At 36.3% G+C, this 13,185-nt stretch overlaps 1 protein-coding gene across 2 annotated transcripts; it reads right to left on the bottom strand.

Moving 5' to 3' along the window:
• Nucleotides 1-159: 159 nt before the first annotated feature.
• On the bottom strand, nucleotides 160-12,191 carry LOC140003715 (telomerase reverse transcriptase-like). 2 transcript variants are annotated; one of them, XM_072075580.1, is made up of 12 exons: nucleotides 11,728-12,191; nucleotides 10,541-10,618; nucleotides 9,077-9,142; nucleotides 8,824-8,992; nucleotides 7,404-7,846; nucleotides 6,681-6,801; nucleotides 6,096-6,240; nucleotides 5,045-5,183; nucleotides 2,374-3,648; nucleotides 1,232-1,878; nucleotides 730-1,002; nucleotides 160-587 (listed from the first exon to the last, which is right to left on the bottom strand). In XM_072075580.1, the coding sequence occupies exons 1-12, from the start codon at nucleotides 12,037-12,039 to the stop codon at nucleotides 320-322; spliced, it is 3,936 nt and encodes a 1,311-aa protein (XP_071931681.1). In that variant the 5' UTR covers nucleotides 12,040-12,191; the 3' UTR covers nucleotides 160-319. The 2 variants fall into 2 exon arrangements, with proteins under 2 accessions (XP_071931681.1, XP_071931682.1); XM_072075581.1 differs by having other exon boundaries at nucleotides 1,232-1,800; nucleotides 11,728-12,190.
• Nucleotides 12,192-13,185: the final 994 nt, after the last annotated feature.

The raw sequence follows: 13,185 nt of genomic DNA, 5'->3' as shown, positions 1-13,185 counted from the left end.
TTGCTTGGTCTGAAGAAACATAAATCCACCAAAAATGGAAACCATCAAAGGGAATGTGATTCAATGCATCTGAGCGAAGATACATGTCAGACTAATTTGCAGTGAATTTTAGCCCTGGCAATCACTTAAAGATCTGATTTACATGTCTAATGCTTGGCATGCTCGAGAACTCCTTATGACAACAAAATAGATTGAGAGAGAGAGCATAATATGCATGTACAACCAAAGAAGACGCCTAAGGTCGAAGTTGCTTTCACTGAAACTGAATAATATATGAGGCAACTTACTCGTTCATGGTTTCAAACTCGAAAATAAAGAATCAGTACTTAATTTTCCAAAGTAGAGAGGAATGTGCATCATCAACAGCATATTGCAGTGGAGATGATCTGCTGTTGGCCTCCATATTCAACTTAGATCTTAATAACAATAACAACTCCCTATAACGGGTTTGTTTTCTTGTCAGAACTCGATCGAAAGCAGTTAATCCCAGCCATTTGATTTCCTCTTTCCCCACTTCGAAAATGGGACGAAAACCACAATTGAGATGCAAAGAGTTCATCCTTCTCCTAATGAGCTTATGCATGTACCTAAGTAAAAAGCAAGAGTACGAGTCATAGATGCCAACTTGAGAAACATATTAGAACGGTATGAAAACTTTTTAAGGAGAGAGGTAAACGCGATTGCCGAGCTTTAAAGTATTAAAAATCAAATTAGCATCTTGTTTTGTACCTCAAAGATGCTTCAATAGCATCCATGCAGCAATCAGTGCTGAAAGTAGATATGCTAGAAAAACTGCAAATATAACAATTGAACTTCATTGCACATAGCAGGAAAGCCTGATATATGTTTAGTCTGACAACAGCCGCTGAATTTATGTTGGTGTCGTAGAAAATGGGATGGCATTTAGGTCGCAAGTAATCACATAACTTGGACTTCAGTAGGCGAGCTGGATGATCATGCCAGCTGATGGTGAGAGATGAACTGAGATGAGTATTCAGGTATCTGTTCACAAAATTTTTTTTTAGAATTTAAATTGGAAAATCACAAATTGCATTTATGCAGGAAATTTAACAAGGTCCAGTGCAGTAATTAGTAGTGCAAGTTCTGCCTCAGTGCTAGTCTAACTAATAATACTGTAGGTCTGACTCTTACTTGTATGAACAAATATTAATTCAAGATTGTTGCAGTAACAAGAACGACACATTTAATGAGAGAGAAAGGAAGAACTAGCCTTGTGTAGTCTGCCAGAATTTCTAAAGTAGAGCAATTGACAAGCAATCCACTCCATCTAAGAAACGAGATCCCATCTTCACCCACATAGAGTCTATTTGACCTGAATCCTGATACATGATCCATATCAAAATTTACACCAAATTTCCCTTCATTCATATAGCAGTTGTATCCATGAAATCCTCTTTGCAACCGGGAGAAGAACAAAGAGGCCTGTTTCTTCGACGTTGACATGAAAATGAAGTCATCAATAAACCTTAAAAGCAGATATTTGCAGTGGTACATGACAGCTTCATTCTCATGGTGGATTGCTGCAGATGAAGCATCACGTGTATCTTGGTTGCCAAATGAATGTCTGGGAAGCTCACAAACTTTCTCAAGAAAAGGGAAAATTATATTATTTTCTAGATGTCCATAGTAAAATGAGCAGAGGAGAGACGATAAAACACTCCCTTGCGAAATACCAAGACTCTGCAAGTAAAATCTGTCACCTAACTTGAGCACATTGCGCTTAATGTGCTCATTCAAATGAGAGAAAATCTCTGCTTTCTTAATCTTTCTGCTGCATTCCTGCCACATGAAAAATGGTAGAACACTAGATACTCCACTTGAAGCATTGTTAAAGATCATTAAAACACATATTGGCTTCTGCAATGGTAAAAGATGAAGCAGACTTTCAGAACAAGAACCGAGCTGGTACCTCAAGTGAGGTTCCATATGGTCCCTAATCTCTACCCCTCCAGCATACTGTTTTCACTAAAATTCTAGACATGACCCTTGCTTCATGCTTTCATTTACTATGGATGTATGCCCAAGAGGATGTTAAGTAAAACAAAGACAATGTGACCCACTCTTTCACTTACAGGCTCAAACTAACAAAGAACAAATGACAAATTTTCCTTTAGTAACCATGCCTGTTATTAAACTTTTAATAAAGAAAATGTCCTCAACTAAAGCAAGTCATAAAGATAAGGCTAGTGCAAATCAAAAACAAAACTTATGACCCTGCTGAACCAGTAAGATACTAATAAACAGAGTGGAAGGATTATTGCACTAATCATGGTGGCACCAGTATAAAACAAGTTATCAGCAAATGCATTTAAGCACCACTAAATAACTTAAAATGTGATAAATGGATATTACCTCTTTGACAAAAATGCTATGCAGCATGCTGGTGGGTACAGAAATTGCAACTTCTGAAGATCCATAGATGATATCTTGAGGTGCTAGTGCCAGCTGCTCGCAAACCAGGGTAGATTTCCTTGTGCAGACAACTTGAAGAGACTTGTTTACAGTATATTCATCATTTGATATAATATCTTCCATCACAGTAAGCAATTTATTCTGGTCAATAGAATCAAAAGCCTTTGCCACATCACATACGACAATAAAAACACCAGGAAGGATTGAAGATCCACTTTTCAAGAGATGTAGAAAAGGAACAAACCTTTTATAAATACCAGTATAGTCAAAAACTGATGAACCTAATTTCCCTGGTTCTTTCAGTTGTATACCTTTAAGTACAACATGAACACCACGGAGAACATGGTTCACAGACTTAAAATAATTGCATTTTATGTTTCTGCGATTTGAGGACCCTCTAGTTGAATTACAAGACAATTGCTTGAAAGAGGACTTTACAGGAATTCTTGATGGCGCTTTAAGGTTTGCCAATATCCTGAAACCTGTTTCCCTTGGACGAAATCTTATCCTTGAGAAACCAAATTCTCTGCTTCTTATAATTTTGTTTACAGATGCATCAGTTAACTCACAATAGCTTCGATCTTTCAGGTTATCTAAAGCTCGTTCCATCAGCTTCTTCCAAACAGATTTCCGATAGTAAAACAACTCTTGTTTTCCATGTTCGCTTTCAGTTACATAAAAGTGCGTTTGCAACAAGGGAACTACTAACCAAGAGAAGAACCACAAAATCCAGCTTTCCAGTATTTTATGTTTCACAAAATCAGTGCCATCAAGCTTACTACGTTCCTTATGCTTATTTGCCCCTTGCCTCTTTCCACACTTCAAGTCTTCACCATTCAAGCAACAACATGAGTGCTTATTTGATAATAAAGAAAATTTGGATATCTTCAATTTGTGAATGCACTGCTTCAAAGAGAATTTCTCAAACCTTCGAAGACAAACAAACTTGGAGATATTCTTTCTCAAAATTCTCCAATTATGAGGACTTCCTAGCAGATCTGGAGGAACTATACTCCTACAGACAGCCCATACAAATGAAACAACCTGCTTTTTAAGACAGTAATCCTTGCTTGGATGAAACTGATATTCATGAGCTTTTGAAATATTCATGCAACTCTTGAAATCTGATGAGTTAAGATTCTGTGGATGAAAACCATGAGCAAGAAGATCCTCCAAATGTTCTTTTCCATGTATGTTTCTCTCAGATTCGTTTCCCTGATTTCACAGATTTTACACAATCCAAATGAGACAATTACATTACCTCTTATTTCAAGCTTAATAGAAAACTTAACAGAGGATAAGTCACATATATGGCATTGCGGTTCCATTAAAGAGGATTACTTGTATATTTGGCCAGTCTTGCTTATCTTATTATTTACAGCAAACCCGACAAGCAGTAAGGAGAGATTGATAAAACAGTAAAGAGAGGAAATTCTCGTGCAGGAAACTGATGTGCAACTCATATTGAAGAAGCCACTGGACAAATTTGTCCCCAAGTGACCAAACTGCAGAATATCGTTTTATAGTGCTTAGGCTGACAGAAGGTTAATAGACCACTTTCAATCTCAAAAAAGATATTCAAATGTTTGCTTTGTCCATTCTTTCCCTTCTTTTTCCATTTGTTTCTCAAATTTTTGTGCATGTTTTACTCATTATGCATCCATAAGGTGTACTCCAATTGTTACTGCAAGACTCACCAATTGGAAATAGCAGCCTGCTTGACATCATTTCAGACAAAAGTGCCTAAAGAAATTCTACTATATTGTTAATTATTGTGAAAAGCATGTGAATATTGCAAGGAAATGGGTTCAAATTAGAGTTCAAGGTTTGTACTTTGTCCTTGAACAAGGTAGGAAGGTGATGTCAATCCAATTGCCACCTCATACCATGAGCTCACACGAGGGGAAGTCCTGGATCAGTTTCTTTCTCCAAACTAGAATAAACTACTAAATTGATAGTTTGGTTTTCATAGCCCATCGTGTGCACATGTAATCCGCTTAGCCAACTCAACTACCTAGTTGACAAATCTTTCCTGAGCAGAGTGCAGAACCACAGAAATGATGCATGCACTCCAATAGTATTACAAACACGATTCAGCTGCATTCTCACAATGCAGGACTCTGCACATTTGATATGTAAGGAAGGTGTTAGCATTGGGTTTCAATTGCATCTAGAACATGATTATTGATAGCAACAATAAATTTTCAAACAGGCCTACACCATTAAGCACAAACAACAAAAGCAGGGATGGCCAAAATGAAAAATAAGAAACTCTGGTCACTTTTCTGGTGTCTTTCAAGTGAAAGTGTCAAAGAAAAAAATTAGCAGCTCTTGTTAATTGAGAAAAAAAAGAGACCTAATTAATTGGTGGCTTTAAACATTTTACAATGGCTAAAGAGAACAAGGTTCTATCCTATTTCATATGAAGTTGCATGAAACCGAAACATATTCCTCCAATTAATTTTAACCTCAAACCAGAAAGCAGCACTTTTGTTATTATCCTGACACTTAAGACATTGTACAACTGCTGAAAGAAAAAAGGTTCCACTGTACTGAACATGCTGCTGCATCTCAACAATGAAATGAAAACTATCCTCCAAGTAATTCTAACCTGGTACTTGGAGGCAGCAGTTTCGTCATTATGGTGATCCAAGGATAAAACGGCACAGTGTTTATCCAGCAACCTTAAATGCTGGCAACATCTGGCCTTGCGTATAAGAATTTTGAGCTGCTTCATGAGTGAGTGATATCTGGATAGTGAAGAAATTTATCAAAAACCAGTTAAACCAGAAGGAGCCTCCATTAAACACGAAGATGAACATCAAGAGAATCACTTATTCATTAAGCATTATCAACAAGATAACATTTTCAAGAAATCACAAACAATATGATCAGATAGATTAAGTCATTCATCATAAAACAATTCAGGAGGGAGTTTGATCCATTCTGCCAAAATCCCAGAAGATAATAAGAGGACGACTCCTTCAAACATTAAATGAACACTTTTGAAATGAACACATGCTTTATCATCCCACCTTTCTAGTAACTTTCCTCAGTTGGCAATCAACTTGCTCTCAAAATTGCAACATCAGTCACTGAAATTAATTGTATTTTATACGTTATTCAAATGTGTCTTATATTGGATTAAAATCCCTGATGCAGATGTTTGAGAACCACCCACAATTCTTCCATTTCAATCCAGAACGAAAAAGAACTGCTTCAAGAAGTTATTGTAAGTACATTCTTATATATATATATATATATATATATATATATATATATATATATATAGGTATAAGGCAGAATATCAGCTGAGAGGGCCACAAACGCAGTGAAATACTTTTGGACACTTCATTTTCATCTTACATGCAGCTTATTCAAGTTTATTTAACCACAAAAAACACACATAACTAAAATTCAAGCATAACGCAAACCAGATGTTACAACTTTTGGAAAGAGCAAGTACTATTTAGAACCACCCACTATTGCTTACGCTAACACTGGGTCAAATCAACACACTACAAAATGGTATTGCCCAGTAAATCTTATTGCTTCAAAGCTTCAGAACCAGAATTTCAACCTTTAGGCTATTCACGACAAAAATTTCACCATTATAGACTGGAAATCACACCAAAGTAGCAATCTGTAAAAGTGATACTCACAGGCATGTAGATTTGGTGAAACAGGAATCATTGGTGTGAGCACATGGGGTGAGAGAGACAGTGAAATGAGCACCAGACAATCCAAAAATATCCCTAAATAGGAAATTTGCCCCAGAAGAATTGGGCTTCAGAGAATTCAATATATCTTATGTTGCTCTGGTCGTAAGAAAAGTCTCATCACAAAACAAGCACAAATGAGAACTAACATCAATTTCTTTAACGAGGGGTGGGGTCTTGGGGGTGAAAAAGTTGGACAGACGGAAAGGTTCTCCTTATACAGGGCAGGTAAATAGTGCACGAAACTTGGGAGTTAACCACCAAAAGTGTTCAAGTTCCAGTATGAAAGCTAATCAAATTTGCTGTTGGACAGCACAGATATGGTAATATTGCAGACACATTTGATGGTACAACATAATGTGGACAATATTTGTGCCCTGAAGCATAGCAGACAAGATTAGTAGTTCACCTAACATAATAAAATAAATTAAAAAATGAAGTAACAATTTAAGAATATGAAAACAGTCCAGCAAAGTACACCAGGAAAGCAAACAAGGAAGAAGTTTTCTAACTCATAAAAGAGGATACGCTTCCTTGGGAAAATGGATGAAGAATTCTCCAACTTATAGAATATGCTTTGCCTGTCAATCTGAGTTTTCTTAATGACTTCAGGGAGAGTTCGAAACACCAAACAACAAGAGCAGCATGTCTGCAGATACATAAAATCCAAGTACACATCATATTGAAGTTGCAAAAACTCCTGACACTCTATGCACATGTAGACAGAGACACATACATTCATGCACATGCATGCACACACGCAGGGATGCTGGTTGAATTTCTGTCTTTGATTATAAGGCTTCTATTTCATTCCCATAAAAAGGATTATGCGAGTAACTGTGAAAAATAATTAAATTTTTTTAGTGCTTGAAGTTTATGAAAAACCACTTTTATCCACTTAGAAAAAAACACTGGCAGAACAAGAAGGTAACCCATCTAAACTGAAAAGCTCCTGGGGTTTAAAATTTCATAAACAAGTTAATCCTCTCCTATGGTTGTCTATCCACTGTCTAATTTCAAACTGGCTCAGAAAGTACCCATGATAAATTCTAACCTCTCAACTACATTAAGTCAAGAAAAAAATCATGACAACTATAAAACTTGAATCACTTCATCAGGATTTTTCAACGTTAACCATAAACAAAGTATCAGTGAACAGATGGTTTCAGGATCCACAGGTAAAAGCCTAATTATCTAAAGCTTCAGAGTGATACAAAATGGATTTTCCTTCCAAGATTTTCATAAGATCACCTTTTCAGACGAAAGACGAGAATCTGGGTGAAGCACTCCAGAAAAGTTATCTTCATCACTGAGACTTCTAGTGCAAGGGATCAAAGAACTGGATCCCTGACAGCTTAACTGCCTGCGCTTTCTGGCACGCTGCCAATTATACTTTCTTGCACGCTTCCTTGGCAATCTAAAAGCCTCAATTGAGCTATCCTGGCTCTCCTGAATAGAACAAACTTCAGTTGAAGATTCTTTAGTTCTCACTGCTTTCACAGTTTCCTTGGACACACTCTTTTGAGATATTGTTAGCCTGCTGCAGCTGCTAGATGGAGTGGATTTAGTACTACCACAACAACCAGTGCAACTGCCGCTACGTGAAGAAAAATCAACATCAGAAAAGCTAGTGCTCTGCTGTTTCACAATGATGTCATCAACCCGATGAACCTGTTTCCTTTTTTTACCAGATCCTAACAAAAGTACAAGGGGGTAAGTTTTTTGTCAGATCTTGAGAGACTTTTAAAAAGAACTATAAAAATTTCACATTATATATCCATAGAATGCAATCAATGAGAACTAAGTTATACTGGAAGAGGACATTAAGCAACCAGGACCCAACAGTTGAGAAAAACTTATGAGAGACCAGATGCACCAAAGCAACACCTTCAGCAGCAGATCATTCAGATTCATGATTAAAATAATGATTGAAACAAGTAAGCATCCGATACCACCCAATTGTCTACTGGAAGGCTTCCACTCTGCTTTTGCATCTCTCCATCAGATAAATTGCACATTCACCAAATAATAGTACTCATACAATCTTTGTGGCGCCACATAAGTTTTCATGTACAATAGATTCACTTAAAACTTTATGTGCGCCAAGGTGAAAAAAAGGATCCAATATGACATTTTAAAAGGTTAGCCTCACATAGAATTTCCTTTAGGTTTTAGGACAGTCAGAAAAATTAAGAAAAAAAAGGCTTTAACTTAGCATTTTAAAGCACCTCAATCATGAAGGTGTAATCTTGCTGGACAATATTGGATTTCATCCATGAATTAGCGGACAGAAAGCTTCATCCTGTATTTGAAACAATTTATATTTGTGGATGAATTTGCGCTTCAGCAACGTATCGTTCAATTATGAATTACTCAAGATTTATTGTTGATGCAAGCAAGTAAATAATTTTCCATACCCAAAAAGATCCAGCAGTCAAGCACTCAAGCTTTTGAATCAAACTTAACAAGCTTCCGTGCCACTAACGACTACTTCCACTTCCACATACAAACCTCACAAAACGTGTAGTAATTTCAAATAAAGGATAAAAATATAGGACAAAGATATTATACGCGCCCACCCAAAATGTTTGTCAAACAAAATCTAAAAATGCACCAACCTATGTAACATAAAATCTGAAGACTGAAATGGGATAGTCTCAGAATAATTTACCTTGACGAGCATTTGAAGGATATTTATAATTGAAGACAGATGAATGCTTCGAGAATGCTTTGCACATAGCACTGATTGGAAATCCTGCAACTTGATGATGTTTCCTTCGAGGGAGGGGCAAGAATACGAAGGTAGTCCTTAACAAATACACCATAAGAATGTCACCAACCTATGAATCATTTAATCTGTTGTCAATTTTTTGCATCCATAAGACAATATGTCAGTAATTTGCGCTAGTGTTTTGTCTACGAACCCTTCTCAAAAGAAGGCACCACGCTGAGGATGTTAAAGCTTCTACTATAGAACTCCGGCGATTGGTCTGTGAGATATCAACAAAACAAATTATAAAGAGTTCAACAGTCTAGAAGCGCGAAAATAAAAGGACACTGTAAATTGTCGTAATGGTCCCTCAAGTGTTTTCATAACTCAGCTTTGCCGTTAAACTTTTTTGGGCCATGAAGGTTTTGTTGTTTTTAAAAATTTAGATCTTTTCACTCTCTTTGATGGGCACATCCCAGACTCCAGAATTGATGAAGCACCAAAGAAGCACGTGAAGATAATATTTGTTTCAGAATGTTATTTCAGGATAAGTGTAAGATTGGCAATGAGAACAGCAAATTTTACAAATTGCGCTTATATTTGCTTAGGATTGAGCACATGGTGAGGCTGCCATGAAAACTCACAATAAAACAAAATTCCGTTCTATTTGATTCCAGCTTAACCTGAAGATGTTACACCTGTTACATCTACATAGGACACAATACTTAACGCTGATAGTTTTTAAAGGTTAAGCTAACTCAGCAGCTAAGAAACTTAACAAGTCTTATAAAGGTAGGAAGCCAAGTTGGATTCAACTCCATTACTGGAGACAGCCACCAATTTTGACTTTACAGAGCCCAACTCTTACAACACCTATTTTCTCATCTTTCAGAGGAGCCATAGAATGACTTCATGCTCTATGGTACTGGCCTAGTTCAGCAATGAATCACAAAGAAAACAACTTTCAAACCTTAAGCTCTAAAGCACCAAAATACCAACACAAACACAAATATGTCAGTGGAAACACCTGGAAAATCCATAATTCCAGAATTTTCTGAGATTTTTCCAATGACCAACGGCCAAATTTTAGCTTTCTGCATCAAGTATCTGACCAGTGAGAGGGTTAGGACTGAAATGCAAGAAATTTTCCCTCCATCCAGGTGCACTTTGTTGATAATGGATTGGGGGACATTAGCCCAACGTATCAACTTTAGAATCCCAAAAAAGATACTTCCTATTCTGCACAGAAAATGATTTGACTGGAGTAGAGAGAAGATTATTTATCATTTATTTATGTTTTGTTTGCAATCCTACCCCTTTGACATGGTCAAGTGAATGTGGCAGACAACTATCTGGTCATCAGGCTAAGTTGTAGGAACAAACAGGCCTACAGAATGCGAATTAGCATATAAAGTTTAGCCACTAACTGAGATTATGAAAATGTTTTGTGGACCATTTGGTAAATCATCACAAAAGAGATAAGCAAAGCTTTATCTCCAAATTATAAGAGAATACCATTTTCTGCTGAAACCATTATTGGTAGCTTAACAGCTATAAACCATGCAACATGTCCAGAAAAAGTATAGTTAGATTACATAACAAGGAAATGAAATCTGATGTTGCATGAATACTGAAAGGCAGAAAGACGGGCATAATAATATTCTTCATATTTGCTGACCTTATCGTAGGCATTGCATATCACATTAGCAAATGTGGGTTGCTCACGCATAATCATTTCAATACTTCTTCTAACAGTCTGAAACCAGAAATGATTGCATTCAAGCATATGAACAAAAATTATGAACCCTTACTTAACACCAAGTTGCTATACTTTTTCCGAATAAAATAAAATCACATTCTGGTCAACAGTGCACTTCATGCGTTCTTTTTGAAGCAGCAACTACTGGTGTTTATACAACAATCATCCCATGAAAATTTAACCAGTAATTCATAAGTCCCTATAATGTATTTCTGAAGAACAAATACATGAAGACCTAATAATTTGCAAATCCAAAAGCTGCTGGTTCACAAGGGAATTATCTAATCAAACACTATCAGTTCTCCGCCTTTTGTCCCATGAATCGTCAAAAGTATGATTCCTTATTTCTTAAATCAAACATGCACAAGTGCAAGCAAATTTGTTTGTACATCTTAGAAAGAAATATAAAAGTTTGAATCACAAGCATTCAGATTGACTAATTGGTAGCAAAACTTGAAATATTTCAGAAAAGATTTCAAAGTCAAATATGTTGATAGGATCATCTCCCTTGACCCTATGTGTTCAAGTGATTTTATCATTTTATGATTTTTATAATTTGGATTGATACATCACTGGTACATGCAAATCAAACAAGAGAAACATCTCAAGCATACATCTTTCCTTTGTCCATGAAGAGCACAGGAAACGTGACCACATTAAAAATTTTCGTTCACATACTTTCCTTCTTTCCATTTCACTTTTTTAGCTAAATTTGCCTCTCAAAAGATTCAATTACTTTAAACAACCTTGCAGTCACTGGTGCTTCATATGCAAAAAGTTTTCAATAAGCTCAGTGGCAGGAAACGTCACATATTTACCCCATTTTTTCTGATAAAAACTACACTCTTTAACCAAATAGAGGCGTCAAAGCTGGAGTGCAAAGATAAAAAGATCATGATTAAAACGTACTACTATTTTAAAACAAAAAAACAAAAACAAAATTCAAACTGGCAGTATTCCTGATTTTCCCGCCAAAATTTCTAAAACACCAGCATCACCATAATTTTTCCCGCCAAAATCAAGACACTGATAAATTCCCCTAATTGCATAAATCCACAACTAAAAACGTTTACGGAAGCACAAACAGCGATATTTGTAGAAAGAACCTCCAGTTGAGACCAGCGATTATGAGGATCGAAGCCTGAGAAAGTCGGAGCATTTTCCGGCACAACAACAAAGCACTGAGTAAGAAGTTTCCGATAATCGGCGGGATCTTTAGGTCTGAGCAGATACGACATTGCTTCATCACCAATGCAGCCAAGGCACCGCCGGCCCTTACACAGGCAATTGGCCACCGGCGTCGGCGGTGACGGAAGCAAAGATAAAATCGTGTCAGCAAGCGTACGTGCCTTATTGTGGAAAAGTCTCCATAAGACCTCGGGAACCCGCCTTCTCCTCTTCTTCATCATCTTCGCCATTGATGGAGAAGAGTGATAGTAACTGATAACGGGGAAATGGATTTAATAGAAGAAGAAGAGAATGGTAAAAGTCGCCGATGTTGGTTCGTCGGGAAGTAAAAAGTTTCTAAAATGACACGCTTCTTCATTTACTCGTGCCCTTGGGATTGGGATTTTTTACGCTTTTTAGCCGTAGTTTTTGCTCGGGTCAAAGTCAATCAGCTTTTGTGGAGCTTCATTTTCCAATAGTGGTTTTGAAATACTAACAAGAAATAACATTTTTGTTTTAGTTGAACTTTTTTTAAAATTTTTTTAAGCAGGAAACTATGGGATTTAAGAAAAGAGAACGGAGGAGGAGATTTGAACTCAAGAACTCTACATTCTAAAATCTCAACCTTAATCACTGAATTTGGTGTCCTTAGCGTGTTTTAATGGAACTTGGTAAAGTATGTCCCCAAAAAGAAAAATCATAATAAAAGAGAAAATTTGATAAACTTTTATGAGTGATTGCCGATCTTAGTGGTTAGCAGTTTGTTTTCATTTGTGAACTTGACATTTTATTGTAAAGACCCGTTCAAGCAAATTGTCCAACATTTTCCTCAAAATAAATAAAATAAAATAAAAATTTATCCACAGTAACAATTCAAGATTAAAATATCCCAAACTAAACTTTTCCTCTAATAAAAAAAATATTTTTTTGATTGAAATAAAGTGCAAATGTGATAGGTTTGTTTTGATTTGTATTTTTTTTTATCCTAACTTGCATCATAGATGTATTTTTCAACCAACTTTTATATTTTCAACTATTTTGTTTAACAGTCATACATACAGGCGATTGATAATAATCATTGAATTAAGACTGCAAAGTCAATTTTAGTTGCTACGACACTTCACCAATGATCGATAAATTCTGGATCCAAACTTTGAAGCTCTATAGGAGGCTTGAGGCTAGAACGCCTCGTTGTCTGCATTAGGTGTGGAATGGTAGAACTGAAGCAAATGTCAAAGTACATGATTTGGCCTTTCGGTTTATTTTGATTATGTCAATCATCAAAAAATTCATTTACACATCATGTTAACGGGCGAAGTAATAATAGCATACTGATTAGTTACTGTGGATTTTAGGAATAGCATACTGATTAATTAGTTACTGTGAATTTAGTGGAT

This window comes from Coffea arabica, chromosome 2c (genome assembly GCF_036785885.1).
Source record: "Coffea arabica cultivar ET-39 chromosome 2c, Coffea Arabica ET-39 HiFi, whole genome shotgun sequence".
Classification (NCBI taxonomy): Eukaryota; Viridiplantae; Streptophyta; class Magnoliopsida; order Gentianales; family Rubiaceae; genus Coffea; species Coffea arabica.
This window is presented reverse-complemented; position numbering and strand designations above follow the sequence as displayed.

Bases quoted from the DNA above. Each gene is read 5' to 3' on its own strand.
- LOC140003715 (XM_072075580.1), bottom strand. From the start codon at position 12,039: ATGGCGAAGATGATGAAGAAGAGGAGAAGGCGGGTTCCCGAGGTCTTA. The intron at 10,619-11,727 runs GTTCTTTCTACA...TTCTGGTTTCAG, and splicing joins ATCGCTGGTCTCAACTGGAG to ACTGTTAGAAGAAGTATTGA. The intron at 3,649-5,044 runs GTTAGAATTACT...CTGTGAAATCAG, and splicing joins CTGCTGCCTCCAAGTACCAG to GGAAACGAATCTGAGAGAAA.